Raw genomic sequence first — 27,710 nt, 5'->3', positions numbered from 1 at the left:
TTTAGTAATAATTTGTTAAATTGACTACTAGTATATAGATCATGTTTCAAAAATGAGTCAGTCCTGATGACCAATCAATTCTCAGTTTGAACATTTTCCTATTATGTCTTTTCTGATTCATTTTAAAATATAAGTAATGTATCTAACATCTACTCATATACACTAAACCCATTTTGAATTGGAAGGAGAATGGCCTTCATATCTTGATTTATTTTTGTTTTAACTTTCTTGATATGTTTTATACTTTATAGGGTAGCCAATTCTGAAAACTTTACAATTGTCATGAAAATTGATTTTTGGATTCAAATCATGTTTTCTTTTTTCCAAAATGCATGATCCTTGGAGATAAACTTGCACAAGTAAGATTTAGAGAACTTAAATATTGGATTCAGTTATGATTGAAGTCAGATTTAACTGGAATCTGGGCTTGGGTGGACATTTGACAGAACTAAGGAAAACAGGTTGATACATGCATAGGGAAATTGCTTTGCTTACTCTTGTCTAGATCAGATTAGGTCTATTTGGAACTCATTATTATTCAAATTATATCCTATTATAAATTTATATAGTTTGTCATTCTAAGAGATTATGTTAAGATACAATTTTTTTTTCAATTTGTTGAAAGATCGATAAAACTACATCATCCTTACTTATTCAACTTGTAGATGCCTTTGATGTCGACGATTCCTAGTAAGGAGTGGAAACGAAACCGAGTCTGGTTAAGTTACCCCTTCCTATGTTAGTCTGGGTCCACCTTAACCCTGCTAACACTACGTGAAAATTCCGAATTTTCATCAAAAAATTTGTTGGCCTGGCCCGACGAATTTTAAACCTCAAAAACCACGGCCTATGAACCACGTTTCCAGTCTCACTCTCAGTCTCTCTCTCTCTCGATCTCCTCTCTCTTTCTCACTGTCTGACTCACTGTATCTCATTCTCTCGTCTCTCACTGTACTTTCGATCTCCTCTCTCTTTCTCACTCTCTCTCTCTCACTGTATCTGGTTCTCTATGTCTCTCACTGTATTCTCGAACGACCTAGCTCTTTCTCTCTCTCTCTTTCGATTGATCGATCTATCCATCTCTCTCTCGATTGATCGATCTATCCATCTCTCTCTCGATTGATCGATCGTCTTCTCCATCTCTCTCTCTCTCGATCTTATATTCCCCTCTATCTAATCGATCGATCAATTTCTCGATCTGTCTCCGTCGATAGATCTCATCTCCCACTCTATTTGATCGATCGATCTCGATCTCGATCTGATCCTCGTTCTCTCTGTATCTCATCACTACCTATCTCTGATAGCTCGAAGTGACCTATCGACTTCATTCTGCAAAGGTTTGTCTCTCCTCGATTGACAAATCCCTCCAAATCTCTTCTTTGTTTGATCTCAAGATTAGGTTTAGGGTTTCATATTTTTTTAAGTTCGTTAATAGAGGTGTCAACCTGTTTCTGGTTTCTCCTGCAGTGGTTGTCCATCTGAGGGCAACTGGAGATGTTCTGATACTTAAGCAAGCCAAGTTCAAGGTATTTATTCTTCCTTTCCAAGTTCATATTTATCTATATATCATCATGATTCATGATTGAGGTTTACTTCTGCTTCCAATTTTCTTCAACTGTCTGAGAATTGGGGATGTTTGAACTTAATTTTTGGAATCCTAGAATCATTTATTTCGCAATTTGATAGTTGCAAGTTGTAACAATAAAAAAACCCTGGATAGATTCCAACAAAGTTTCATTATTCACTTTAATTCTAAAGAAAATTTTAGAACGCTAACCTTGATCAGATTAATCCGATTATGGCAATTAGCTGATCAGTTTAAATTGATCTTGAAAATCTTCCAGACTGGATCATTAGAAATTTCATTAATAATGTGGCTATGCCTGCTAATAACTATTGGATTGGTAGATAGCGGGATCGGACAAGTTTGCCAAAGTAATTGAATTTCTTCGCTGAAAAATTCATAGAGACACATTTGTAATGTTTTTTTTTTTTCTCTCTTTTGTTTTTCTTGGAAATGTAGCATAGTACCAATCACCTATTCTGATTGTAACTAATTTAGAAATGAAGTTGCATTTCGAGCAAATATTTTTAATTGAGTTAAAAACGTCATTGCCTAATTGGTTTTGATGAGGAATTTATTTGGGCGTCATATTTCCAGATTTAATTTAATATTGAACATGCTTCTTAAACACAAGAATTGGGATTTGAACATGATGGCATTGTAATCTAGAATTTTGAAACCCTCAAGATGGATCTATACCATCAACTAGGATCTAGGAATCAATGTGGGATTAGATCCCTCAGATGGATCCATATATAGTGTCACGTGGAGATACTAGTATATCCAGTACAATGGATATATCCCATTGAAATGAGAGGGTCCTAGCTTGTAAAAGGAAGTAGTATACACATGTAAGTTTAATTCAAAACTTTTAAGAGAGTAAAAATACTATCTTTTGCTTAGTTCAAATATATGAAAAATGTTTTATGTATCTTTTTTTATAGTATTGTTCTAGAGAAGTGGCTTTAAGTTCCTTTTTTACTTGGAAATTGATTCACATGTTATCCAACAACTCTCTCTCTCTCTCTCTCTCTCATTTTTTAAGAGAATTAGATTACTTGAGTCTTGACATTGTCTTTTGCTTGAGCCCACTTTAATAAGTTATTAAAGCTACACATCTTATAGCATAGAAAGAAAAAGGCCGTATCCCTTCATAATAAACTTCCTGACTCTGCTGCAGGTATTATCATAATATTACATCAAACACATTGGTAGTACTGGAAGCAATGGCAGCATATGGTGTAAACACGATTTATTCTAGTACCTGTGCAACACATGGAGAACCTGAAAAGATGCCCATTACCGAACAAACTCCTCAGGTGAATACTCAAAATATAATTTGTGTGTTGTAGACTCACTCCAATATTGGTATCGTCATTATTATTAGACTTATCCCAACCATATGGGCTTGACTGCATTGGTCGTGTTCTTCCTTTTAGTTCTATCTATAGCCATGTCTTTCAGTAAAATAGAGTGGACTTTGATAGTGTGAAATTTTCTTTTTTGGGAAGGCAAGAAAATAGAGAAGTTGCATTCTAATACAACTGATATCTCCACCTATTTATGTCTTAATTTGAACGATGTTTCTGTTGTGCCACGAAAGTTCTTTTACTGCAGCGCTGACAAGGATTGACTATGACAATGATAACATCAGACTAGTATCTCAGACATTATTTAAATCTAAGTCGTTACCCCTCTTTTTCTTTTTTCTTTTTTTTTTCCCCCATTTTTCTCTTGTATTTTTTCATGTAGTTAACCTTGGTAATGTTCAATAAAAGTTTCTCTATCCTGATATGCACAATTCTTTATTAAACAATGCCTCCTTTTGATTATGATGTTCTTTGGGTGTTATTTATCTTGGGTGGGCAGGTCGAGAAAGCTCATAATGCTGATCTTCACTGTGTTGATTGGAACCCTCATGATGTAAACCTTATTCTAACTGGGTATGGGATAATTTTCTTGGCTTATTACTTTCTTACGATTGCATTGTTATTCTGTATTGATGCTTGGATTTTCACCTCCTTTCTTTTGTAACTGAAAATTTATTTATTATTCAGTGGTGTCCGGACAGATCGTCTGTTTTTGGCAGTGCTGCAAAGGATGGTCTCTTAAATATTTGGGATCATGATAAGGTATAGTAATAGCAATCTATAGACATGTAACAACCTTTCCCCATCCTCTGATTGTGTTCAAGTGTAAAAGTTTATCTTGAAAATCAACACAATCATGAAACAAACAATGTCCCCCCTTTATATTTCAAAATTAAAATTAAAATTACTTATTGTGTTCCAGTTCGGTAAAAAGAAAGAACGTGTTGGAACAAGGATGATGCCATATACTCCAGGCTTACTCTTCCAACATGCTGGCCACAGGTACGAAAAAACGAACCTCGTTCCTGAATATCTTCTAGTATAGAATTTGGTGATGTTTTAAGTTTGCGGAGGGGGCACATTACATAATTTCATATATGTCATGGACATGCGATGTTTATCTTCTGATGGAGTTTGTCCTGCTTTTATTTGTTGACCAAATATTAACTATTTGGTGTATGCATGTAGGGATAAAGTGTATGAAACCATAGGTTGTGCAAGTCTAATTGTGTGCCTGGATTTAGTTATACCACTGCTGCATTTACAGTTTATGGAACTTTGTATGTTATATTTTAACATCATTATAAATACTACCACTTTTGAATTAATGGGTAAAAATGGGCAAATGGCCTTGCAGATTGGCAAGTGGGCGCAGGACAGACTGATGGAATCAGATCAGTAACTGGATTTTACCCACAAAAATGGGCAAATGGCCTTGTAGTTTTCACTTCTACAACTAAGCATTATTAAATATATGTGAAGTTTCTAATACCCAGGCTTTAAATTTCTATGTTTTGCACTTTGGAATGTTCTTCTCACAAATCTCTTTGCTGAATTCATATGGCCAGGACTATGAAGAGTTTCTTTCAACTAAGCTTGATGACTTACTTCAGCTGATGATTGAAGTGCTTCCTTTCTGTCATTTTTCTGCCAAACATCATAGACTTGACTGCTTATACTTCTTAATCACCCATGTTTTTTATTGGTCCGAGGTAAGTCACCCATCTTTCTTATAATTCTGTTATATTTTGATTTTTTGTCAGTGTTAACACCAGTGTGTTCATGTATTCATAAAAAAAAGGAAAAGCTTCATATATGTTTGGAAGAGCTTTAACTTTTGTTCTGTTATTATGCGTTTAACAGAACCCAATCTCTTGGTGCCTTTTTTTTGGCTCAGTTTGAATGTCTTCAAACTAAGGTTGTACTGGGACTGACTTGTAACCGGGCCCTATCTGCCCATGGTACACTTCTACCTGAAACGCCTCAGGCTCACTAAAGGTGGAAAAGCTGGTGAGACATAATACCACATTCGCCGAGGCTGTAAAACTGCTTGTGGTCTTAAAATGCTGTGTCAAAGGCATTTTCCTTAAATTCATAGGTTGGTTGGTTGTGGCATTTTAGATTCACACTTCAATCTGTTTCCCTTATGTGTTGTTTTTTGCCCTAGAGTTAAACATAATAAGCTATTCTCTCTCCCTCTAAGTGTGTGTGTGTGTGCATGTATATATTTTCTTTTTCGTTATGAACCAAGAATAATAAGCTATTCTTGGTAAATAACAAAAAAAATCCTATTTTTTCATCCCACATGAATCAGATAATTTTTTTTTTGATGAGTTAAATTTTATTGATAGGAAGACAAGAAGTCCTCAAGAATTAATGTATTTGTTATTTATTTTTATTTTTAGTATTAATATAAACGATGTGTTTGTGAGGCTTACTCTTCACACTACAGACCATTGAAGCATCTCATCACCAGTTTCACATTTGAAAACACTGACCTAAACTACCAGCCAATCACGACCAACCCAGTGGACCTGTTTTTTCTGGGGTCAGTTTGAAAATTTCAAGTTTCCAACTTGGCTCAGTTTCATTTAAAACCTTTAAAGTCATAATGTTGTGTTTAACTTTGAATTAACCCTAATTCTTGATATGTCCAGGCTCTATCTTGCTTTTTGCTGAAGTGTCACAATCATTTTTTTTTATATATTCTCATCGCCCTTTTAAATTAGAAAGTATTTTGCCAGCACATGCATGTTTTATTTTTTTGAGAACTGTTTCACCAAACAGATCTGTCTGTCTCCAACAAAATTAAAATTCAGTCTTTGAACCTTGCCTAGTCCTAGGGGCTGGGGATAGGACTTCAAACGTTTAATGTGTTGTAGGAGCTTCATATATGTTTGGAAGAGCTTTAACTTCTCTTCTTTGGAGAGTTATAGTTGATCGATATGGTCGAAACCTGTTATAGTGTTGGGCACAATTTCAGTGTTAGTATTGCTTGACATTATTCCCTATATAATTAAACTTGAATTGTTGTCTCAAAACTATTTATGTCATTTACTCTGTTTTAATAATACATATCATGGTCATATTTAACACTCTCTTTGGCCTCAGTACAAGCTTTTGGATGGCACTTATTACAAGGTTTCTTCTTGGATTTATGGATGGTCTAGTTGGTACAATAAAGGTGTGTGTATGTGCATGCGTGAAACTATATATTTGTTGAGTGTATATTTTCTTCCACTCTTGGGATATGGTTTTAATGATGATGGTGGGTTAGATGGTGTTTGTTTAGGTAGACATGGTTTTAGGTAGAGTGGAATGGAGGAACAAGCTTTGTTTATACGACCCCAAATCCTTGAGATATAAGGCTTTGTTTATGAAATGCGTTGACTTGTTTATAGTTTGGCATCTTAAGCTTCGTAGGTTGGGCTTTACTTCATTCCATGCCAAAATAAGCAAGAGGTTAAAATTCAATTGCTAACTAAATCTGTGGTGGACTGATGCCCAGGAAAGAGATATTGATTTCAATATTATGGACAGTGCGCACTCGCCCACATAAGAGAAAAGACAGTACTATAAGCAAAAATATTTGTATTAGTAAAATTAACCTTTAGGTTTTTAGTTCCCCTGAGAATTTTGGAGTGCTTTAGAAGAAACACATGTAGCTAAATCGTCGTTTTTCTGTAAGAATACTCAGCTCCTTCCATGATTGAAGTACTTTGGGAACCATTATAACAGTTTGTTATTTTGTCAGCTCTAAATGGACCGTTCCACCAGAACTTGAGCATTATAGATTACTAAAGTTGAAAGTGGCAATCATTGGAGCTGGACTTGCCGGGGCATGAGGTTTAATCCATATTCTCTTTTTGTTTCCTGTTCTTGTCCACTATTCAAGTATAATTTCTTTAATTAATGCTAGCTGTTTGAAAATTGAATGCGAACTAGGTTGGATTTTCTTGATTAGATTTACTATTTAATCTGTAAGACTAACCTTTGGATATAACTCCTCTAGATAGTCCATCTTTTTCTGGCTTTGCCTGTGGTGGTTTTCTTGATTAGATTTTCATGAATCTTGTTTCTATTTGATGCAATCTCATATGTGTTGGCAACTTCTACTATTGTCTTATAACTATTGAAGATAATTCAATATTGTACATAGTTCTTCAATTTCATTTTCTTGGTATTTTTTGGTCATGCACTTTATTTTTTGGGCAGTGAGATGGGCAACAACAATGTGTCTGGGTTGCAAGGTATGTTATTCGATGATGGTCAACTGTTTATTCAATTTCAAGTTCACAACTAATTAAAATCAGAACTCATAATGTGCTAATAGTTACTAATGGATTAATGCAAAGCAAGATACTATTGATATTGAAAAGCCAAACAAACCTTCAGAAGCATCAGTCACCTTGACTAATGCAGACAACATAAAAGCTGAAAACGAACCAATTTCTTGACCCAAAGAGGAGAATTTTCATGGAAAGCGTGACGGTCAGTAACTTATTTTGTTGAAAATTGCAATTGGTTTCTGTTTTAAATCAATTAGAAATCTAATTTCAGTTCTAGAGTAAACTTGTTTGTTTGCCTCTCTATTTTGTTTATCTATTTATAAGTGGGCTCCAAAATTATACCACGTGGCAAAAAGAGAACAAGGAGTTGGATAAAATTACCAACTCCAAGAATTGAGGTTTCCCACTCTGTCTATAAAAAAAGAAAAGGCTTGTCTTCCAAAAAATATCAATTTCCTGTGTAAATGTAATGGCTCTTCTCCTCCAAACTCCACAAGTAATTGTTCTGCTCACATGGTTTGGGTTGGTGAAAGAACTCGGCAATTGGATGGAGCCCATCTTGAGTTCCTCCGTGGCATATCCAATCCTCTAGGAGTAAAGGTAAGTGATTCCTCTTAGGGTCGGGATGATTTGGTTCGTCTACATTCACTTAATTTATATTTTTGGGAGTTTCCAACATGGGCATTGGTGCTTGTGATGCAGGTGAGTGACAAGATAGATCCAATGGAGCTCGTGAAGTTGTGCGAAATTTTAAACCCTCAAAACAAGCCTGGAAGGCTAACAATAATTGTCCGAATGGGAGCTGCGAACATGCGAGTTAAACTCCCCCATCTGATTAGAGCTGTTCGTAAGGCCGGACTTATTGTCACATGGGTGAGTGATCCCATGCATGGGAACACCATCAAGGCTCCGTGTGGCCTCAAGACACGCTCATTTGACTCAATCAGGGTAAGTAAAACCAATCCAACAAACGGTTATTCAAAATCATTTGATTGGGGCTGATTTGTGCTTATGATCCATGCTAGAGCCTCAAGCGCACGGGCACCCCATATAACTTCTCTTACACTACTGAAGCTTTTTTGTAGCATATTCCTTTACACCATTATATATCCCTAGTGGCTGATGTCAGGAGTTATGTAATTGTCTCAGTTGGAGTTGAGGGCTTTCTTCGATGTTCACGACCAAGAGGGAAGCCACCCGGGAGGAGTTCATTTGGAGATGACTGGGCAGAATGTCACGGAGTGCCTTGGAGGGTCAAGGACGGTGACTTTTAATGATTTGAGCTCTTGGTACCAGTTCGATAATAGAGAGAAGATTAAGTTCTCATTAATTAGCCCTAATTAGGCTATAAAAGAGTTACATAAGATTAATAAAAAAGAAAAAGATTATAATAACCCTAGACTTATTTAACACTCCCCCTCAAGTTGGTGCGTGGATATCAACTATGCCCAACTTGGATAAGACATCTTCAAAGGAAGTTTTACTAACTCCTTTAGTAAGAACATCAGCAAGTTGTTGAGAGGTAGGAACAAAGGGAGTACAACTCTGTCCAGAAACTATCTTTTCTCTAATGAAATGACGATCAACTTCTATATGTTTCGTTCTATCATGCTGAACTGGATTTGCAGATATGTTAATAGCTGATTTATTATCGCAATATAGTAAGAAGGGGACCGGCACAGGAAGACATAAATCAGCGAGTAAGATTTTGAGCCACAACAACTCGCATACTCCAAGTGCCATAGCTCTATATTCTGACTCAACACTCGATCGAGAAACTACATCCTGCTTCTTACTACGCCAAGTTACCAAGTTACCACCAACTTTAGTACAATACCCAGAAGTAGACCTTCTATCAGTCACTGAACCAGCATAATCTGCATCTGTCCATGCCTCAATGCGAAGATGACCATGGTTGTTGAATAAAATACCTCGACCAGGACATCCCTTAAGGTATCTAAGAATACGATAAACAGCAGCAAGATGAGATGTTCGAGGCGAGTGCATAAACTGACTTACAACACTAACAGCATAGGCAATGTCAGGGCGAGTCATAGATAAGTAGATCAACTTTCCCACAAGACGCTGATATTGGCCAATATCTGATACACACTCCCCCTCAGAATCAGCCAACCTATGATTCTGCTCAATAGGAGTATCAGCTGGACGAGATCCAAGCTGACCAGAGGCACTGAGTAAATCAAGAACATACTTACGCTGAGAAATAAATATACCGGACTGAGACCGGGCAACCTCAATACCCAGAAAATAGCGAAGATGGCCAAGATCCTTAATCTCAAATTGACGTCCTAAGTAAGTTTTGACCTCGGTAAGGCCATCGGCATCATCGCCAGTAATAACAATATCATCCACATACACAATCAGAGCAACAATTTTGCCTTGGGAGTGACGCAAGAACAAGGTGTGATCAGCAGAACTCTGATGGAAACCAAACTGATGCATGGCCTTAGTGAAGCGCTCAGACCAAGCACGAGGAGACTGTTTCAGACCATAAAGGGACCGGCGAAGACGACAAACATGTGCAGGAGAAGCAGAAGAAAGAAACCCAGGAGGTTGGACCATATAGACTTCTTCTTGAAGATCACCGTTGAGAAAAGCATTCTTGACATCTAACTGAAAGAGAGGCCAGCCGCGGATAGCAGCAACAGAAAGGAGAACACGAATGGTGGTCATCTTGGCAACCGGAGCAAAAGTTTCCTGATAATCAATCCCATAAGTCTGAGCATAACCTTTGGCCACCAAACGAGCCTTATAACGAGCAATGGAACCGTCCGGATTATGCTTAAGCGTGAAGACCCAGCGACAACCCACAGCTTTCCTTCCAGGCGGAAGAGGAACAATTTCCCAAGTTTGAGTCTTGTCAAGAGCAGTCAACTCATCAATCATAGCTGCTCGCCACTCAGGATGAGCAATAGCATCTGCAACAGTAGTAGGAAGAGAAACAGAGGAAACAGAAGCAAGAAAACTCCGATAGGAGGGTGATAGTGCAGAATCAGAGATATAATTTGAAATGGGATAAGTACAAGTACGCTTACCCTTACGAGTGGCAATAGGACGATCATCACAGGGAACCGACGGAGGAGGAACTGGAGGCGAGGAGGTCGGACATAGAAGTGATGGAAGTATCACGGGGACGTCGAGAGTAAACCTGCAATGGAGGAGAGGACGAACTGACGGGGGGTGGAGAGGGAGGAACAGGCATGGGAAGGGGAAATAAAGAAGGAAAAGAATCATCAGGTGAATCTAGAGGAAACCACTCAGATTGAATACCAACGGACCCACTATAGTAAGGAGTATGCTCAAAAAAGGAAACATCTCGAGAAATGAAACGCCGTCGAGAAGGAGGATGGTAACAACGGTATCCTTTCTGGGTGGAGGAATAACCCAGAAAGATACATTTGACAGCCTTAGGGTCAAGTTTAGTACGAGTTGGGGCAAGAATTTGAACAAAGCAGACACACCCAAACACGCGTGGAGGAAGTGGAAACACAGGACGATCTGGAGAGAGTTTAGAGAGGGGTGTGGCAAACTGAAGAACACTAGAGGGGGTCCGATTAATAAGGTAAACGGCAGTAAGAACTGCATCGGCCCAATAGGATTGAGGCACATTCATGCCAATAGAAATGGCACGAGCTAACTCTAGAATATGGCGATTTTTTCGTTCTGAGCGACCATTCTGCTGAGGGGTTTTTACATTGGACATTTGATGCTCAATGCCAGACTCTAAACAAAGTTTCAAGACTTCACTATAGGTGTACTCAGTACCATGATCAGAACGGAAGGTCTTGATGGTACAACCAAATTGGGTATGAATCATAGCAAGAAATTGCTTGAAGATCCCATAAACCTCACTCTTGTGTTTCATAAGATAAACCCAAGTGGTACGACTGTGGTCATCGATAAACAAAACAAAATAGCGAAAACCAAGAGTGGATGTGACCGGGGAAGGACCCCACACATCAGAATGAATTAAGTCAAACATAGCAGGTGTAGTAGTATTCATACTAATAGGATAAGAAGAACGCACATGTTTAGCTAATTGACAAGTTTCACAAGACAAATCAAACAAATTGTTATTATGAAATAAAGTAGGGAACATGTGTTTTAAATATCCAAAGGAAATATGGCCTAAACGTAAATGCCAACGCATTACAAGAGCCTTATTGGACTGACTACGACTACTACTAAGCTGAAGAGCAGAATGAGTGCTAGGTGAACCGGGAACGTCCAAGAGATACAATCCATTTTCTTCATGTCCAGTGCCAATCGTCCTCTTCGACTCCAGATCCTGAAAGACACAATGAGAGGGATAAAAAGTTACACTGCAGTTCAAATTTTTTGTAAGACTACTAACAGATACAAGGTTAGTAGTAAGTTGAGGAACATGAAGTGTGTTAATTAAGGATAAAGAAGATGTAACGGGTAAATGACCTTGACCAGCTATGGAAGACAAAGAACCATCAGCCAGTCGGACCTTGCGATGACCAGAACAAACACTATAGGTTTTAAAGAGGGAGGACGTACCGGTCATGTTATCTGAGGCACCAGAATCAATGATCCATGGTGAGGAAGTGGTAGAAACACTGTGTGCAGATGCAAAGGTACCTGAGTGAGCGAAGGTAGAAACTGGCTGAGATGAAGTCTCTATCTGATTGAAGAATTTTCTAAACTTGTCAAGCTCGTCTTGGGACAGAGAAACTGAATCCGATGAGGAGGTAGTAGCTGAAGGAGGTGCTAAATCATTCATTTGCTGAGAAACTACATGAGCTGAAGACCGTTGAGACTGTTGACGATGCTGGTTAGGACGACCATGAAGTGCATAACAGCGAGCCTTCACATGACCTAATTTTCCACAATGATCACACTTATGTCGCTGACGGGTAGGCAGAGACCCACTGGGGGAGTGTGAAGAAGGTAGACGAGCAAGCATAGCAGAGTGATCTCCCGAAGAAAGGGGTATGACAGCTGCACGACGACTCTCATCAGCCAATACATAGGAATACGCAGTCTGTAGGGAAGGAAAAGGATCCATTCCCAATAAATGAATCCTCGCATACTCAAACTCATCCCGGAGACCAGCCAAAAATTGAAAAACCCGATTCTTATCCAGAATTGACGCATACAATGTCTCATCAAGAGGGTCCTTCCAAGAGTAGTACGAAGAATAAAATGTCAACTCTTCCCACCGAGCACGTAGTTGTGATATATAGGTAGTAACAGAAGAGTCACCCTGCGAGAGTTGAGAAATCTCACGTTCTAGGTTTAAAATGCGAACATTGTTTTGACGTTGCGTGTAAATACTCTTTGCGGAATCCCATATCTGTTTTGCTGTCGAGGAGAACATAAAACCAGCTGCAATGTGTGATTGCATAGATGTAACCAGCAAAAAACGGACCATAAAATCATTAGCAAACCATTGTGAGTAAGAACTGTCGGTCAGTGCAGGTTGTTTGTCCGCCCCTGTGAGGAAACCAATCTTCCCTTTTCCACCAATGAACATTTCAACCGATCGTGCCCAAAGGAGATAGTTAGGACCATCTAATTTCACAGTAGTAATTTGAATGCCTGGAAAGTCAGTTGAATGAGAAGGAAGACCACTCGATCCATTACTAAAACCAGTGATAGAGGAAGAGGATGAGTCAGAAGCCATCAAATAATCCGAATACTTTGGTTTGAAGAGAGTTCACGAAGATGAGGGTACGACTTTCTAGAATAAAGTGATCGCAGCACCCTAAAGGTGACAATACACGATCGAAAGAGCTATAACGGTTGATTAAACACTGTTATGGATGGCCCACGTAATCATTACCGCAAGTAATCCTCTTTGCAGCCGGGTTGATTAATAAGTTGTGTAAACAGCCAAAGGTCAAGGGTTCGAGGGTCAGTAGAGAGGTGAGAACAGCCTTAAACAGCACTGGTTGTGATCGAAACCCTTCGTAGATGTTCAAGAACACTGCCGGAACCCTCATATGACCACTATGGGGATCGGAAAACTAAAACATAGCCACCAGCTGAGTCGCACGAACTAGAACAGCACTGATTAGGTTCGTCTGTGCAAGAAACAAGTCGCACGACGTCTAAAAAAAACCCACCTTGGGTGTCGCCGGACCTCAATACAGCCACCGTGGGTGTCGCCGGACCTCAATACAGCCACCTTGGGTGTCGCCAGACCTCAATACAGCCACCGTGGGTGTCGCCGGACTGAAATATAGCTGCCTTAGGAGTCGCAGGCTCTAAACAGCATCGTTGCTGTACGTAAAAATGGATCGCAGGCTTCGAATATGGTTTAACTCCCTATCGCATGATGCGATTAGGGTTTGCAGCAACAGAGAACCCCCGTAGGGGTGATATAGGTTGAAGACAAGTAGTGTAGGGGTGTACGAAGTTGATTAAGGTCTGTTACAGGTGAAGAAGGAGGAGTTACAGGTGAAGAAGGAGGAGTTCGATACCAAGCTCTGATACCAAGTTCGATAATAGAGAGAAGATTAAGTTCTCATTAATTAGCCCTAATTAGGCTATAAAAGAGTTACATAAGATTAATAAAAAAGAAAAAGACTATAATAACCCTAGACTTATTTAACAGTACCACACATACTGCGACCCCAGACTCAACGCGTCACAGCCTCTAGAGCTTGCTTTAGCCATTGCAGAGAGGCTGAGGAAGAAAAGGATGAGATCTGGTAATGCCTTTCTCAAAGACCAGCAGGATAATGGTTCTGTTGCCTAAGCATTTTAAACCTTGATTCATTATTTGTTCTGTATGGTCTTTTTTCATTTGCAAATGGAAAGATAGTTTAGAGGAACTGTTGTCAACATTATAGCAACACTATGTAATAATTATGTCAACATTGTAGCACTTATAGTATTTATGATAATATCGATAATTATTTGAGAAAATTTTCATTTAAAAGGTGTCAATCAACATTGACATATTTTTTTTCTGAAGTTAATTAAATTTTATGCTTTACATCCATGGAGCTCGGTGCAGGGATCAAGGTAAAAAGAGAGAAGCATAATAATGGTATTGGTGAAGAGAGGATTGTAAGAGATGAGGTGGCAAAGGTGATTAATGAGGTGGTGATAGACAAGGAAGGTGAGACACTGAGGAAGAAGGCAAAGGAGTTAAGTAAGATGATTATGAGTAAGAAAAATAGAGAAGAAGAGATGGATATGGTGATGATTATTTCTTACAAGTTTACTATTCTTATAGGAAACATGAAATGAAGAAGTTGGGATCGACTTCTCAAGACTCAATTTTTGTATGTTTTGATTTCTTTCAAGATGAGGTTTGATGGTTCATGAGCACTTTTGCAACTTATTGCTCTGTTTGGTTATCTTTTTCCAATAACATGGCCACTCAATTTCTGTTAAGCTGTTGGTTTGGTTTCATGAGGTCTTTTCGGTGTGAGTCGATAGTCTTTCTACAATTCCCTTTATATTTTCCAATGTATTGTGCAAGATGGTTTCCATGATTGCTTATTTTCTGTTTTGTAGTTCTTCACAACCAAACCATATGCGTGTGAGCCCTCAAGCCTCCCACAATATCCTTCAAGCAAGGAAATGGACGCTAAGCTACGGGATGAAGAAGTTAGGTCTGTGGGTGACTAAATTTACATTATTTGCCTGTATTCCAATACTAGTAGCTTTCTTAATAATTTCTAAAATAGTAAAAATTACATTTTAACTAAAAAAATTTCAAAAGCTTCCATGCAGGGAGGCCTTAAATTCCATGTCAACCATTTGATAAGATATTAGTTGTATTTATATATAGGTCTCTTGCTCATACTTTATTCATGCTGGTAACCCAAATCATAGTTGTGGGCTTGTGGCTGTGTAGGCTGAGAGCAGATGGTGACAAAGCCAATGGTGTTGGTGTGAAGAAAAGTCACTCGCGTGATCAAGCTACAAGGGCATTTCCTACTCCCAAAGTGAATGCAGAGCTTCAACCCAATCTTGATGTATGCCAGATAAGAATCCTTTAATTATCAAATTTTTTTTTTTTTTGGTTTGATGAGTAGGTTTCGATTACAGAAAAATAATACATGACATATTCTGAACAACCAACATTTCATTGATTGGTTATAGTTTTCCTTTTGTTCCAAAGAAACAATAGAGAGGATAAAAATAAGAGCTTTTCAAGAATTTTAAATTTTGAACTTAAATAGTGGAAATCAAAGTAACAAACTGTTATTTGAAATCCATTTTGTTATCTTCAAAATAAATGTAAATGTCTGTATAACTGATGGGTTTTTTTTTTTCTTGATTATGCTATATTTAATGAAGTTATTCTATAAATTTTAAGTTTGTTCAATGTATTTGCTTTCTTTCTCAGAGGCGACAACGTCTAATTACACATGGAAATGCAAAGAGCAAAAGTGAGAAGTTTCCTCCACCACACCAAGATGGAACACTTGGCTTCCCCTTGGGTTCCTCACATCACATTGATCCTTCCTTTGATAAGTATCCACCAGATGACTCTTTCAGTTCCATGACCTTCATGTACCCTAAAGGACCGGTGCAAACATGGTTTGGTCCTTTGGTGGAACGTATTGTAGTGGGTGCTTCAATACAGAAGAAGTAGACTACGGGTGATACACGTGTACCTTCCTAACTACATATGAAAGTATCTCTAAAAGATAAGAGTGGTGTTTGTGTCAAAGGGAAAGCAAACATGCCTTGATCCACTTTTTTTTATTTTTGATTAATCTTGTATTTTAGTACCTTTTTTGTACCAAATTATTGAAAGAATATTTGTGATGAATGTAATGATCTGTTTTTTTAAATTATAAATTCAGAAAAATAAATTTATTTTATTATAAATCCAGAAAAATGATTGATATTTTTATTATTATTTCGTTTATTGTGATTGGTGAATTAGAGGACTACCGTATTGTTTGTTAAACCTCCATATTCGATGGATTTTTTTTTGTTTTTTTAAGCTTATTTTCTCCAATAATTTGATAGTTCAGGGTTGTAAAAAAAAAAAAAATTCTACAAGAAAATATTTGATGGGCAAATTTGACAAAATGGTCCGTCAAATATGGACTTTTTTCACATAGTAACCTTTCAAAAAAAATTTGTATAATAGTCTGATCTAAGGGAGATGAAAGCTTGAGCAAGATATTTTAAGAATCTAGTCCTTACTAACCGAATCCTTCTTTTAAGAGTCCTCCAAACCCACTCACAAACATTGTATAACTTGGCTCTTGGTAACCCTTTCTCAATTGGGTACCTCAATCCACTTTGAACTTTGGGTTCTCACTAAACACACATCCACTCTCCACTTCCTTACTTAGTCCTTGTTCTCATTTCATACTTTTGGGTTCCCATGAATGTGTATATTTGCATTCATTGATCAGTTATTGCATCTTGTTGGGATTCTCTTTTGTCTCTTATGCTCTTCTTACTTGGTTAGGGCACTTTGTTCCCTCACATTTAGCTGGAAAGCAAGATGTAATTTATAGTTTTAGAGTTAGTTGATAAATACGAGATGCTATCGAGTCTGATAAGGATAAGTTCCCGTTTTAGATTATATTCTTGATCTCCCATGAACATATCATAGTTGTGGATGCTCGAATTTGCTCTACACTTTTCCTCTCTCTTTGCTCAGGCGGACCTGCGAATTAGCCCACTCCGACAATCAAGTTAGACACTGTGAGAGTTGATCAATCTTAATTTAGTTTAGAAAGAAGAAGAATTCGAACCTCCCTTTATCCATGATCCTCTTCCTTTTATAATCATCCAACTTGATTGTTATCTGTGCCACTCTTTAAAGTGACCCAGGGCAGTTAGCTTACTCAGGGCAGTTAGCTCACCCTCTGACATGTCAACTGTTGGAGTAGTTGCAACTGCCCTGTCAACTCTGGGAAAATCAGGACTGATCTGACATGATATGGGTTGTCAGAGCTATCAATCAATGGCACATCTGTCAGACTCGATTTACCGACCTATACTGTCATTGTCCGTGCTACTTAATTGATTGGTGGTGCAGGTTCGAGCCGGACGTCCTTGCATCCGAGGAGTTTAGTCAACTGGGCCCATATAACAGTCTATCCGAGCTTCAAGTCCTTACTTTCGGGCTTCATTCGAGCCACGTGTCCATGTTTGAGAATTCCCCCCCCCCCCCCCCCCCCACAATAGTCTTGGTTAGCTGATGGATTTCTGGTTTTTAAATGTTAAGTTGCTTCTTTCATGTTAGTGCTTTTCTAACTTTATTTTGTGGAGGAACTTGAATACAGGATGCATTATTTGAGTATGAAGATGTAGATCGAGCTATTGCAATTTCTCTTTCAGAAGAAGATAAAAAAGGGAAAATTGTGATTGGTGAGTAATATGATTATTTTGTGTGATTGTGAATGTTGTTGGCATTCTTTGATTGCATGACTATATTTTATCTCTTAACACAAACAAGTAATTTGAGCGATGAGTTATACTAATTGCATTTGAATATGGTCAATGGGTTTGATCTTTTTTTCATGTCTATCTTGTATGGATGGGTCACTGATTGAGAATCTAAATATTGGTTTGATGGGGCTCTAAAGAGTGTGTAAACACGAATTGAATTTTAAGTTAATGGTGCAATTTTTAAATTTATACTCTTTTGTTTATATATATATATATAGGCATCATGCACGATCTTTGTTTACACAATGCAAGACTTGTGAATTATTAAAATGTTGTCTTCTTGACCTGTTAAGAGATGTAACTTTCAGCAGTTGCCTTTGTGTAAGTACTACCTCTGAAATTTTTTCTGTGATATTGAGAGTTTAATTTCCAATTCTTTACTACTTGTTCTTGAATTTCAGTTATTGGGTTATGACAAATGCTTTCATAAAGATGATACTCATTATAATACTTTTTCTTTGATAAATGCTTTTGCTTTAATTCATTTAGGTTTATTACAAGATCGAATTGTTACACATGACTATGGATGAAAATCATTGAGGAACAAGATCTAATTGGCTAACCCAAACATCTTTTGGATAAGACTTCGAAGATGATGATGGCAAGATCAGCTGGTCGTAAATCAAGAACTCATTGTAATTAGTATGGCTTGGATGGGAATTATCCAACAAACTGGATTTGCAATTATATTTCGATTTTATCTAATGAAATATAGTTTTTATGGATTGTGTGGCAATAGTTTGAATGATTGAATGTTGATTGTTGGATGGCTTGGTGTACAGTTGAATATCTTATATTTGTTTGCAGGCTTCACGAAACTACAATAAAAAAACATTAATATTTTATTAGATACGATTCAAATTGAAAGTTGCCCAGATCTGATGGCTTACAGCTGTCAAAATTTCTCTAGACAAATTCTACAGCTTCAGGCAATTGCATTTTTAGTTAATTTGATGTCTTTGGGCCATCAAATTTTGTAAAATTCAATGACCCTTGATCGTTAAATAAGACACTTTTTCACATAGTGATTGTTCACTGACCAAAACAATTTTGTTACAATATATGGTCGAGCTGTTGGAATTTTTAATAAAACTTCATTTTATCTTGGGTTTTTTATTAAATTAAAATTCTCATTGTGGTCTTAACAAATATTTTATTTTTTATGGAATTGAATAATAGTTGGCTAAAAAAAAGAGGGACTAAGTTGTAATTTTCAAGAAAGCAATCTAATTGAAAATTATGAGATTGTGAGCTTTCCCATTGATTTGATCGCATGAGGGAAAGGGTAGAGCACCACACCTAATGATTTTTTTTTTTTTTTTTTTTTTTTTATAGATTTGGAGTATTACTTGAAGTGTTTGGATTGATTGGAACAAAAGGGATCGCTGGTTTTCTATAGCTTACACATTCGGATATGTTTTACATTATGTTTATGCATCACAGGTATTTTTCAAGAACTCTTTTTTAGGTTCTTCTAAAACTAATTTTGATTTGATCTTGAGAGATAAGATTGGTGTCCACTAATTCGGTCGGAATTTTTTACCTTTAGCTCAATTGCTTCACTTCTACCTCTTTGTTTATTGGAAGTAAAGCCCTTAGCAAAGCAAAGTAGCCCCTAAGGTTAGAATTGTCTTTATAATTGATTTAAGAGATTATTACAAATTTTAAATAGATAACTTAGCATTGTCATTTAATTTAATGAAGGGACATTTTTACAATATAAAATTTAGGAAAAATTACTTAAAGGTCCCTGGCAGAGGGATTTCTTTGCAATTGCTTGATAGTCAATTTAGTTCACTTTTCTTTTGTGAATGGTCCCTGAACCTTATCTCATCTTATAATATTTTTGAAATACCCAAACTACCATTTCTCATCTTTTTTATGTACTTAGGTTTTTCAACGGGGATTGAGATCAATTCTGATGATTGTTTTCCGTGAATGAGGAATGGAGGATGATGTACTTATAATTTTAAATTACATATATTTTTTGATTTATTTCTACGATTTAAAATATATGAAGAATGAAGTTGAGATTCTAAATTTTTTAAAGATTTCATTGTAACTTTTCATCTGAATATTCATTTTACAACTATAATACATGCATTTTAGGTATTTCGAGAAGATCTATCTAGTTGTAGGCATCAAAATGTTTTAACAGACTTTGCAAGTTTTTAAATTATTGAGAAAATCTCTAAAATCAAACTTTGGCCTATATATTTTAATTAAGGACCCATTGATTGGCCTTCTAAAGATTGGGGATTTGGATTTTCATAGATGAAGCCCATGGTTCAAAATAAATCTATGTGATCCACATATTAAGTATTGGGCCCTACACCCAAATAAATGAGTTTGGCCCACTAATAATCTATAGAATTTTTTAAATCAAATTTGGACGAATTTAATTTGTAGATGAACCAATCAAATCTCTTTAAATCAATGTATAATTGAGAAACTAAATTATTTTTAAGTCTATAAATACCAAAGCCTCTTTCAGTTGGGAGGCATGATCTGGATCACTCTCTCTTAGAAAATAGAAGCTTTCCAGTCCTTCTCTAGAGACAAAGCAGAGTTATTCAAGAGATCCAGACTCCGAATAAAGAGAATATCAAGCCTAAAACCCCTTCCTTGAAAGTCAAGAAATCATTTTCAATCGATAAAGTGTAAAACTTGAAGAGAAAAAAATTTGTAGAAACCTTTGCAGAAGATTAAGTACAAACAAAGTCATTGTCAAAGCAACCTTCTCAACCGATCACACATGTAACCCTGAGAGAATAAAGTTATGCACACACGCCATTTTTGTTTTTGTATTTGATTATTAGTGAGAGTAAAACACTGAGATTTGTATCTCTTTTTTTTTTTTATATCAAAAATCAATGAAATCATTTGTAATCTTATTTCATGAATCTCGAAGTAGATTTGTAAAATTTGTTGTCGACAACAGTATTATAGTTGAAAAAATAAAAAATAAAAAGGAAAAAATCTAGATCACATTTCCAATGTCAAGCTCACCACTTTTTATTATTTAGATAAAAAATTTTATAGTCAAGTTCAATACTGTTTTAAAAATTGTTGAATTCAACAATATAAAATATCGAATTTGACAATAAAAAGCAGTGAGCTCGAAAATAAAAAGTGATAAGCTCGACAATAAAAATGTTGAACTTGACAATAAAAGAAATTGTTGATAAGCTCAATACTATATAAAAATTTTGGAATCTCAACTTTGTTCTTCATATTTTGTTATAAATCATGCACTACGTGAAAACTGAAAAATTCGACATAAAAATTTGACGAGCCAAGGCCCAGGAATTTTAGAAACTGAATTTTGATGGTCGAGGACCGTCGAAATTCTTGATGTTCCCAGATTTGATGGCTTAGACTTGTCAAATTTATCTCATCCTTCATTAATTTGATAGTTTTTGCCTGTCGAAAAAAAAAATTTTGACAATGAAAATTTTGAAGCCAATTTGATCTCTTGGTCCGTCGAATTTTATGAAATTTGACGGCCCAAGGCCATCAAATTTGGACTTTTTTCACATTGTGATAGAAATAAATAAAAATCATTTGTGATAAAAATAGTCAAAAATGATTGCAATCGTCATTTGAAAACCAAAGTATGTGAAGAAGATGACAAATGAGGTAATTTTAATTTTCAAAATTATTATAACTTGAGATGAGTTTGAGAGACCATTATGAAATAAAAATTTTACTAAATGGACCATCAAGCAACAATCCAAAACTTTGGGACTATTGAGAAAAAATCCCTTGTGCCAAGGCCCTTTAAGTAATTTACCCAAAAAATTAAACTAATGTGAATTTGTCGTCAATAATATTTAGAGTCGAGCTGGAGTGACCTCAAGATTGGATCTCATATCATACATTGACGTGAAAGTGAATAGGAACCATAGAAGCTTTTTCGCTTGCATATCAAGGAAATGCATCTATGCTTCCCATACACTTTCACTTCAAGAAGTGCAATGTGAGGTCCAATCTTAAGCTCACTTCAGCATTATTGTAATATTTATCCCTTAATATAAGTTGAAAGGATTCAGTTAATTGGAAAAGAGTCATGCGGGAGGAACCTCAAGATTGACATCGATTTCAGATCAATTTCAAGGACACATGTAACAGAAATGAGAAGATTGATCCCTAGGGGTTTCTATTGGCGCTAATCCCTTTTTCTCTTTTTAGTCCTATGTTATCACTTGACCTTAGAAAAGTCGAGTGCAATTTTGTTGAGGCACATAGTAGCCGCGCAATCCTATTGGTACTAATCCCTTTGAATTTTGATAATATGATTCGGTTTTTTGCCTAATGCCCCGACACCATTTTCTCTCTCTTGCCCATAATGAAAAAAAGAAAACTTTCCGATCTAATCACCTTGTGACATTCAAAACATGATCCGATGCAATGGAGTTGTAGAAGACAAAATTACATGAGCTTTAAAAAATATTTAAATAGTTATTTTTCACCGTTGAATTTTATTTTTAAATCTGGGTGCTCTCCAGCCATCCATTTTCAACACCTTATATCAAGCTCAAAAAGCAATATTTTTAAAATATTTTTTTTAATATGAATATTTTCATGAAATCTAAAAGATTTTGTTGTTGGATTATAAATGTGATAATTAATGTAGGCCCAACAATCTTTTTTAAGATTTGAAATATGAAAAAAAAAAAAAAAAACAAATGCTGGCAGTGGGCAAGATAGAGAATCCCTTTATTGCTAATGTCATTCGCATCACATGTCAAATGTGTGTTTGGCTGTGAGCAAATGCATCAAGGGCATGTACTAAAACCGTGTCATATTATGAGAGCACTCAATCCCTTTTTATCCTCTCAACCTTACAAAAGTCGAATGCAATTTTGTTGACGCATAGTGACTGTGCAATCCCATTGGAGGATTGCTAGAGATTTTAACAGTCCCTCCATCTTAATTTTTTTTTACAATTCTTATACTCTTTATTAATTAAATATAAATCCATCATTTTCAATTGAAATAGCAAAACACTTGTCTTACTAACGATAAGAATTTAATCCTTACAAAGCATCGTTTTACACATACGGATAACCACATCACCAATCCAGCACCACAGCCCTCTAAGTTTCTTCGAAAAATTCAGATATAAAAATAAATAAATAAATAAATAAAATTTAAGAAACAATTTTTTTTTAGCTTGATCCAAGTTTTGAAAATTGATGGTTATCGAATTTCAAAATAACTCCCTAACTTAAAATTGAAATTCAATGGTGAAAAATAATTTTTTTTGGGATTTATTTTTTCGAAGTTGATAGACTTTTGCCCTCTACGTTAGTGAAGCAATCATCATATTTTTGGATGCCACAAGGTGAGCCCAAGGTTAGTCGGACATAGTAAAGTATTTTAAAGAAGCACTTTTCCTACTAACTAAGTAAGATTCGAAATTTTATTAAGAGTCGTTGAGCTCAGATGGGTTACCAAATTGACAATCCAACACCTAGGTTTCCCATCATGAAAAAAACAATCTAAAAATTAATTTATAAAAAAAAAAAAATTATATTTTTTGAATGAAAATGATTTCCTAAAAAATTCAAATAAAAAATATGGAAAAAATAGTGTTAAATGAAAAATATTTTTCTAATTAACTTGCAAAAATAAAAAGAGGTGTGTGGACATTTTACTACGAGAGATATTTTAAGAGAGATGTTATTGACACCTCAACTTTTACTTATTACATTTCAATTACTTAAATTAGCTCACACCCCAAGTAAATATTAAAATCAACTCTTCAAATATTACTAAGGTTTGCCTCAAATTACAATCTCCACAAAATAGCATATTATAGCCCTAATTCAAACAATTTCATTAGCTTTTTACGAATAAATAAAAGGTCATATAAATTCCTAAACCCAAAACAAAAAAATCTAAGCAAAAAATCATGATCGCGTTTCTATTAGCACCACAACTTTTACTTATTGTCGACCATTAACTTATTTTCTTTATTTTTAATTGGGGTGTAATAAGTAAAATTTGGGGTGCCAATAACACCTCTTTTAAAATATCTCTCATAGTAAAAAGTCAAAACACCTTTTATTTTTGCAGGTTCATTAGAAAATTATGTCATTCAATATTATTTTTTTCCATATTTTTTATCTAAATTTTTTTAGGAAGTCATTTTCATTCAAAAAAAAATTATTTTTTCATAAATTACCTTTTGATTTTTCTTTTTTCATGATCAGAAACCTGTGTGTTGGATTACCAATTTGGTAACTGATTTGAGTTCAACGACCCTTGGTAAGATTTCAAATCTCACTAAGTTTGTAGGAAAAGTGCTTCTCTAAAATACTTTACTCTACCCAACTAACCTTGGGCTTACCTATTAAGATCCAAAAACATGATGGGAAGCTTGAATATTGTAAAGGACAAAAGTCTATGAACTTTGAGAAAACAAATCCAAAAAAAAAAAGGTTATTTTTTCACCGGTGAATTTAAAATTTCAAAAACTTGGATTAAATTAAAAAAAAAAAAAGTTGTTTCTTAAATTTTATTTTTATTTATTTTTTATCAGAAATTTTCAATGAAACTTAGAGGGCTGTGATGTTAGAATGGTGATGTGATCATCCATATAAGTAAAACGACCCTTAATAAGGATTAAAATCTTACTACATTAGTGTTTCACTACTTCAATTGAGCATGACCATATTTGGATTTGTCCTTAATTAATAAAGAGTACAAGGATTGTAAAAAAAATTAAGATGAAAGACTGCTGAAATTTTTTTTCAAACAATCTTCCAATAGGATTGGAGGTCAGGGTCACTATGAGTCAACAAAATCGCACTCATTAAGTCATAACCCAGAAGGATGAGTTGTCAAACTTGACTGGGTTCTTCCTGTCTCTATCGTCTAATAGTACACAGTTCCATAGATTTTTTTGAGGAAAATAATCTTTCCTAAGATTCTCTGTTGGTTGATTAGTTTTTGAGTGGTGTTAGAGTTTTGATGTGAAAGTGGATCGGAAACATTAAAAATATCTATGGTTGCTGTTCACTTTAAAGTCAGTTGATTAGTTGATTGTTACTTGTTAATCATAGAGTGTTGATATTCTAACTATTACGTCAATACTTGATTGACGTGTTACAGATACGAAATTATAGATCAGTTTTCAGGGTGATATACAAATGGATATCTTTTATAACTATTCATATTTGTATATCCTGAGAAAAAAAGATCTCTGATTCCGTGTCCATAGGGAAGACTTTCTTAGTTAAAAAATAAATATTTCATTATTGAATTTAGAAAAATGCTAACCTGACTCTATATAACACTCTCTTTAACACTATACTGACGTTACAGTGTGCACAATTAGGAAAATAATGTTTTCCTTGATATACGAGTAAAAGGTATCTATGGTTCTATTTACACTACGACCTCGTCAGCTCTGTGATGTTGGAAGTCAGTATAACATGGTTCTCAAACAATAATTTTTTCTAAAAGTCTATGTCCATTGATTAGTTTTTGAGTGGTGTTGGGGTGATCTCAAGTTGAAATCTTAAAATATAGATTCACATTGAATATCGTTCTCATTCTTGAACCCCACCAAGATGATTTGGACGTTCTTAAAATATATACTTATATTTTAGAAAAATACTAGCTCAACGCAGGATCTAGTGAAAACAATTCTAAGAATTAAAAAAAAAAACTAACTTTCACCATAGATTTTTAATTATAAATTTTGGATTTCGGTGACTATTCAATTTGATCACCATTGTTTCGTGTTCAAAAAAAATTATTTTTACTTTTATTATAAAAAAAAATTAATTTGAATTTTTCCATGAAATTTAGAAGTCAATGTTGTTAGATATGCCAATATGGTAATTCATGTGGGCCAACGACCCTTATTAAGATTTGAAATCTTGCTAGTCAGACTAGCATGACTCTCTCAGATACCTCAAAGTCTTATAATTTCTTTTTGAATTAAATTTTATAATTTAAATTGACAGCCACTAGTTCTCTTTTCTCCTTCTATAGATTCCACCAAAGAGACAACCGTTAATGATGATAATAAATGGGAGGGCACACCTCCCTTGACCAATTCATGTACTTGTTTGGCTGTAAATGGTAAAGGACCGGCCAAAGAGATTCGAACCCACAACCTACCCAAAGTGCTACGACAAATCAACCAAACAAAGGAGAAGCTTATAAAAACCAAACACGAGACAAGAGCTAAGGACCAAAATAAAAGAATTAATGGATCATGATCATGGTGTGGTGGTGGTAATGGTTCCTCTTCCAGCACAAGGCCACCTCAATCAATTACTACACTTCTCACGTCTCATATCGTCCCGAGGAGTCCCAATACATTATATCGGCTCAGCCATCCGATGAGCAGATCACCGAGATTGCAATTGGATTAGAATGTAGTAAGCAAAAGTTTATTTGGATCTTGAGGGACGCCGACCGAGGTGATATGTATAAGGGAGAAGCCCAAGTTAGGAAAATCCGATTACCGGATGGTTATGAGGAGAGGGTAGAAGGAGTAGGATTGATAGTAAGGGACTGGGCACCACAGCCTGAGATCCTGGCTCACTCGTCAACGGGCGGATTCTTAAGTCATTGTGGGTGGAACTCGTGTATTGAAAGCCTAAGCATGGGTGTGCCGATGGCTGCCTGGCCAATGCACTCTGACCAACCTCAGAATTCTCTGTTGGTGACTGAGGTGCTAAGAGTAGGCCTTCTCGTTCGAGAGTGGGCTGTCGACAATAAATTTCTACGGATCTACCTCGAGATCTGTGAAAAATAAAATCGCAAAGGATTTTATTGATTTTTGATAAAAAGTGGATACAGATCTCAATGTTTCCTCTGATTAACAGTCAAGTACAAAGAATAATGACAATGTATGTAGCTTTTCTTCTCTCCGGGCTTCGCGCTTTATCGGCTGAGAAGGTTGCTTGAACGGTGATTTTGCTTTATGCTTGATCTTCTGTAGAGGCTTCTGTAGATCTTCTTCTCTCCGGGCTTCGCGCTTTATCGGCTGAGAAGGTTGCTTGGATTCCGAAGAAGGGCTTTATGCTTGATCTTCTCTTTAGTCGGAGTCCGGATCTCTGAAGAACCTTGCTTTGTCTCTGGAGGAGGGCTTGAGAGCTTCTTCTTCTCTAGAGGGAGAACTTCTGTCTTCTGAGAGAAAGTGATCCAGTTCCCTTCTCAATGAGAGAGGCTCTTGTATTTATAGACTTAAATGTAATTTAGCTTTCCAATTATACCCCAACTTAAAAAGGTTTAATTGATTTATTTAAAAGGCTAAATTTGTCCAAATCCAATTTTAAGGATTTTATGGATTATTATTAGGCCAAACTTATTTATTTGGATATAAGGCCCAATACTTAATGTGTGGATCACTTGATTTTTATATAGATCATGGGCCTTATCTGCGAAAGTCCAAAATCCAGGCTTGTAAGAGGCACGTTTTCCATTTAATGGACTCAATTTGGATTTGAGACCCATTATAAAGTTAGGGATTTTTATTTATAAAATTTGTAAAGGCCTCCTCAAAATTTTGGTGCCTACATGGGCACATCGAGAAGAGGTAGTTTCTTCAACCACCATTGAAAGGGTAGTTAAAAAATTGATGGCTTCAGAGGAGGGGAAGGAGATGAAGAAGCGAGCCCAGGAGTTGGGTGTAGCTGTTCGTCAAGCGGTGTCGAATAGTGGGAGCTCTACAACCCAATTGGATTCCTTCCTCGCCCATATCTCTAGATAGGAAAATCTACTATCAACCATAAATAAGAGGAAAAAATACTTCAATCATAAAGATGGGCTACGAGATGTTGGAGAACTGGTTTAGGGATGTGTTTGCTTCAAATTGAAGATATCTAGGAATGAAGGAGAAAAATCAATTTTTTCTAGATGAAGTCCAAGGCCACAATATTATTCCTGAATAATTTGGAGGGGAGGATTTTGTATTGAAATTGCATGAGAGAAATTTAATTATTTGGCTTTGTAGGGTGATTATTTATATATAGTAGTCGGCTACTCTTGTTGTAGTGTTACTTTATTAATCTTGCATTTTGTTCAGATTGCTTTTCC

The 27,710-nt window shown here is 35.9% G+C and overlaps 3 protein-coding genes across 3 annotated transcripts; all 3 read left to right on the top strand.

The window, feature by feature from the left end:
• The first annotated feature begins 828 nt into the window (after positions 1-828).
• On the top strand, positions 829-8,567 carry LOC147386946 (phospho-2-dehydro-3-deoxyheptonate aldolase 1, chloroplastic-like). The gene is made up of 12 exons (XM_086424652.1): positions 829-1,337; positions 1,468-1,526; positions 3,434-3,507; positions 3,622-3,696; positions 3,857-3,936; positions 4,292-4,410; positions 4,503-4,646; positions 4,832-5,032; positions 6,689-6,780; positions 7,150-7,823; positions 7,926-8,171; positions 8,373-8,567. The coding sequence occupies exons 10-12, from the start codon at positions 7,737-7,739 to the stop codon at positions 8,565-8,567; spliced, it is 528 nt and encodes a 175-aa protein (XP_086280778.1). The 5' UTR covers positions 829-1,337; positions 1,468-1,526; positions 3,434-3,507; positions 3,622-3,696; positions 3,857-3,936; positions 4,292-4,410; positions 4,503-4,646; positions 4,832-5,032; positions 6,689-6,780; positions 7,150-7,736.
• A 6,455-nt stretch (positions 8,568-15,022) lies between these two features.
• On the top strand, positions 15,023-16,088 carry LOC147386945 (putative serine/threonine-protein kinase At1g54610). The gene is made up of 2 exons (XM_086422136.1): positions 15,023-15,202; positions 15,577-16,088. Exons 1-2 carry the CDS (start codon positions 15,038-15,040, stop codon positions 15,823-15,825), a joined length of 414 nt encoding a protein of 137 aa, XP_086278262.1. The 5' UTR covers positions 15,023-15,037; the 3' UTR covers positions 15,826-16,088.
• A 979-nt stretch (positions 16,089-17,067) lies between these two features.
• On the top strand, positions 17,068-27,698 carry LOC147386944 (zeatin O-xylosyltransferase-like). The gene is made up of 6 exons (XM_086424651.1): positions 17,068-17,099; positions 17,236-17,308; positions 17,483-17,567; positions 25,656-25,789; positions 25,921-26,386; positions 27,200-27,698. Exons 1-6 carry the CDS (start codon positions 17,068-17,070, stop codon positions 27,382-27,384), a joined length of 975 nt encoding a protein of 324 aa, XP_086280777.1. The 3' UTR covers positions 27,385-27,698.
• Positions 27,699-27,710: the final 12 nt, after the last annotated feature.

The sequence above is a fragment of the Akebia trifoliata genome, chromosome 14, assembly GCF_017979445.1.
Source record: "Akebia trifoliata isolate Shusen 1 chromosome 14, ASM1797944v1, whole genome shotgun sequence".
In the NCBI taxonomy this organism is placed as follows: domain Eukaryota; kingdom Viridiplantae; phylum Streptophyta; class Magnoliopsida; order Ranunculales; family Lardizabalaceae; genus Akebia; species Akebia trifoliata.
The sequence above is the reverse complement of the archived record's forward strand: the minus strand, read 5'-3'. Positions and strand labels throughout refer to the sequence as shown.

Excerpts from the sequence above, each read along its gene's own strand:
- LOC147386944 (XM_086424651.1), top strand. The coding sequence starts at position 17,068 with ATGTCAACTGTTGGAGTAGTTGCAACTGCCCT. Across the intron at positions 17,309-17,482 it reads ACAGTCTATCCGAGCTTCAA|GATGCATTATTTGAGTATGA; the intron begins GTCCTTACTTTC and ends ACTTGAATACAG. Across the intron at positions 26,387-27,199 it reads TCGAGAGTGGGCTGTCGACA|ATCGAGAAGAGGTAGTTTCT; the intron begins ATAAATTTCTAC and ends CTACATGGGCAC.
- LOC147386946 (XM_086424652.1), top strand. The coding sequence starts at position 7,737 with ATGGTTTGGGTTGGTGAAAGAACTCGGCAATTGGATGGAGCCCATCTT. Across the intron at positions 7,824-7,925 it reads CCAATCCTCTAGGAGTAAAG|GTGAGTGACAAGATAGATCC; the intron begins GTAAGTGATTCC and ends CTTGTGATGCAG. Across the intron at positions 8,172-8,372 it reads GCTCATTTGACTCAATCAGG|TTGGAGTTGAGGGCTTTCTT; the intron begins GTAAGTAAAACC and ends TAATTGTCTCAG.
- LOC147386945 (XM_086422136.1), top strand. The coding sequence starts at position 15,038 with ATGCTGGTAACCCAAATCATAGTTGTGGGCTTGTGGCTGTGTAGGCTG. Across the intron at positions 15,203-15,576 it reads AGCTTCAACCCAATCTTGAT|AGGCGACAACGTCTAATTAC; the intron begins GTATGCCAGATA and ends TTTCTTTCTCAG.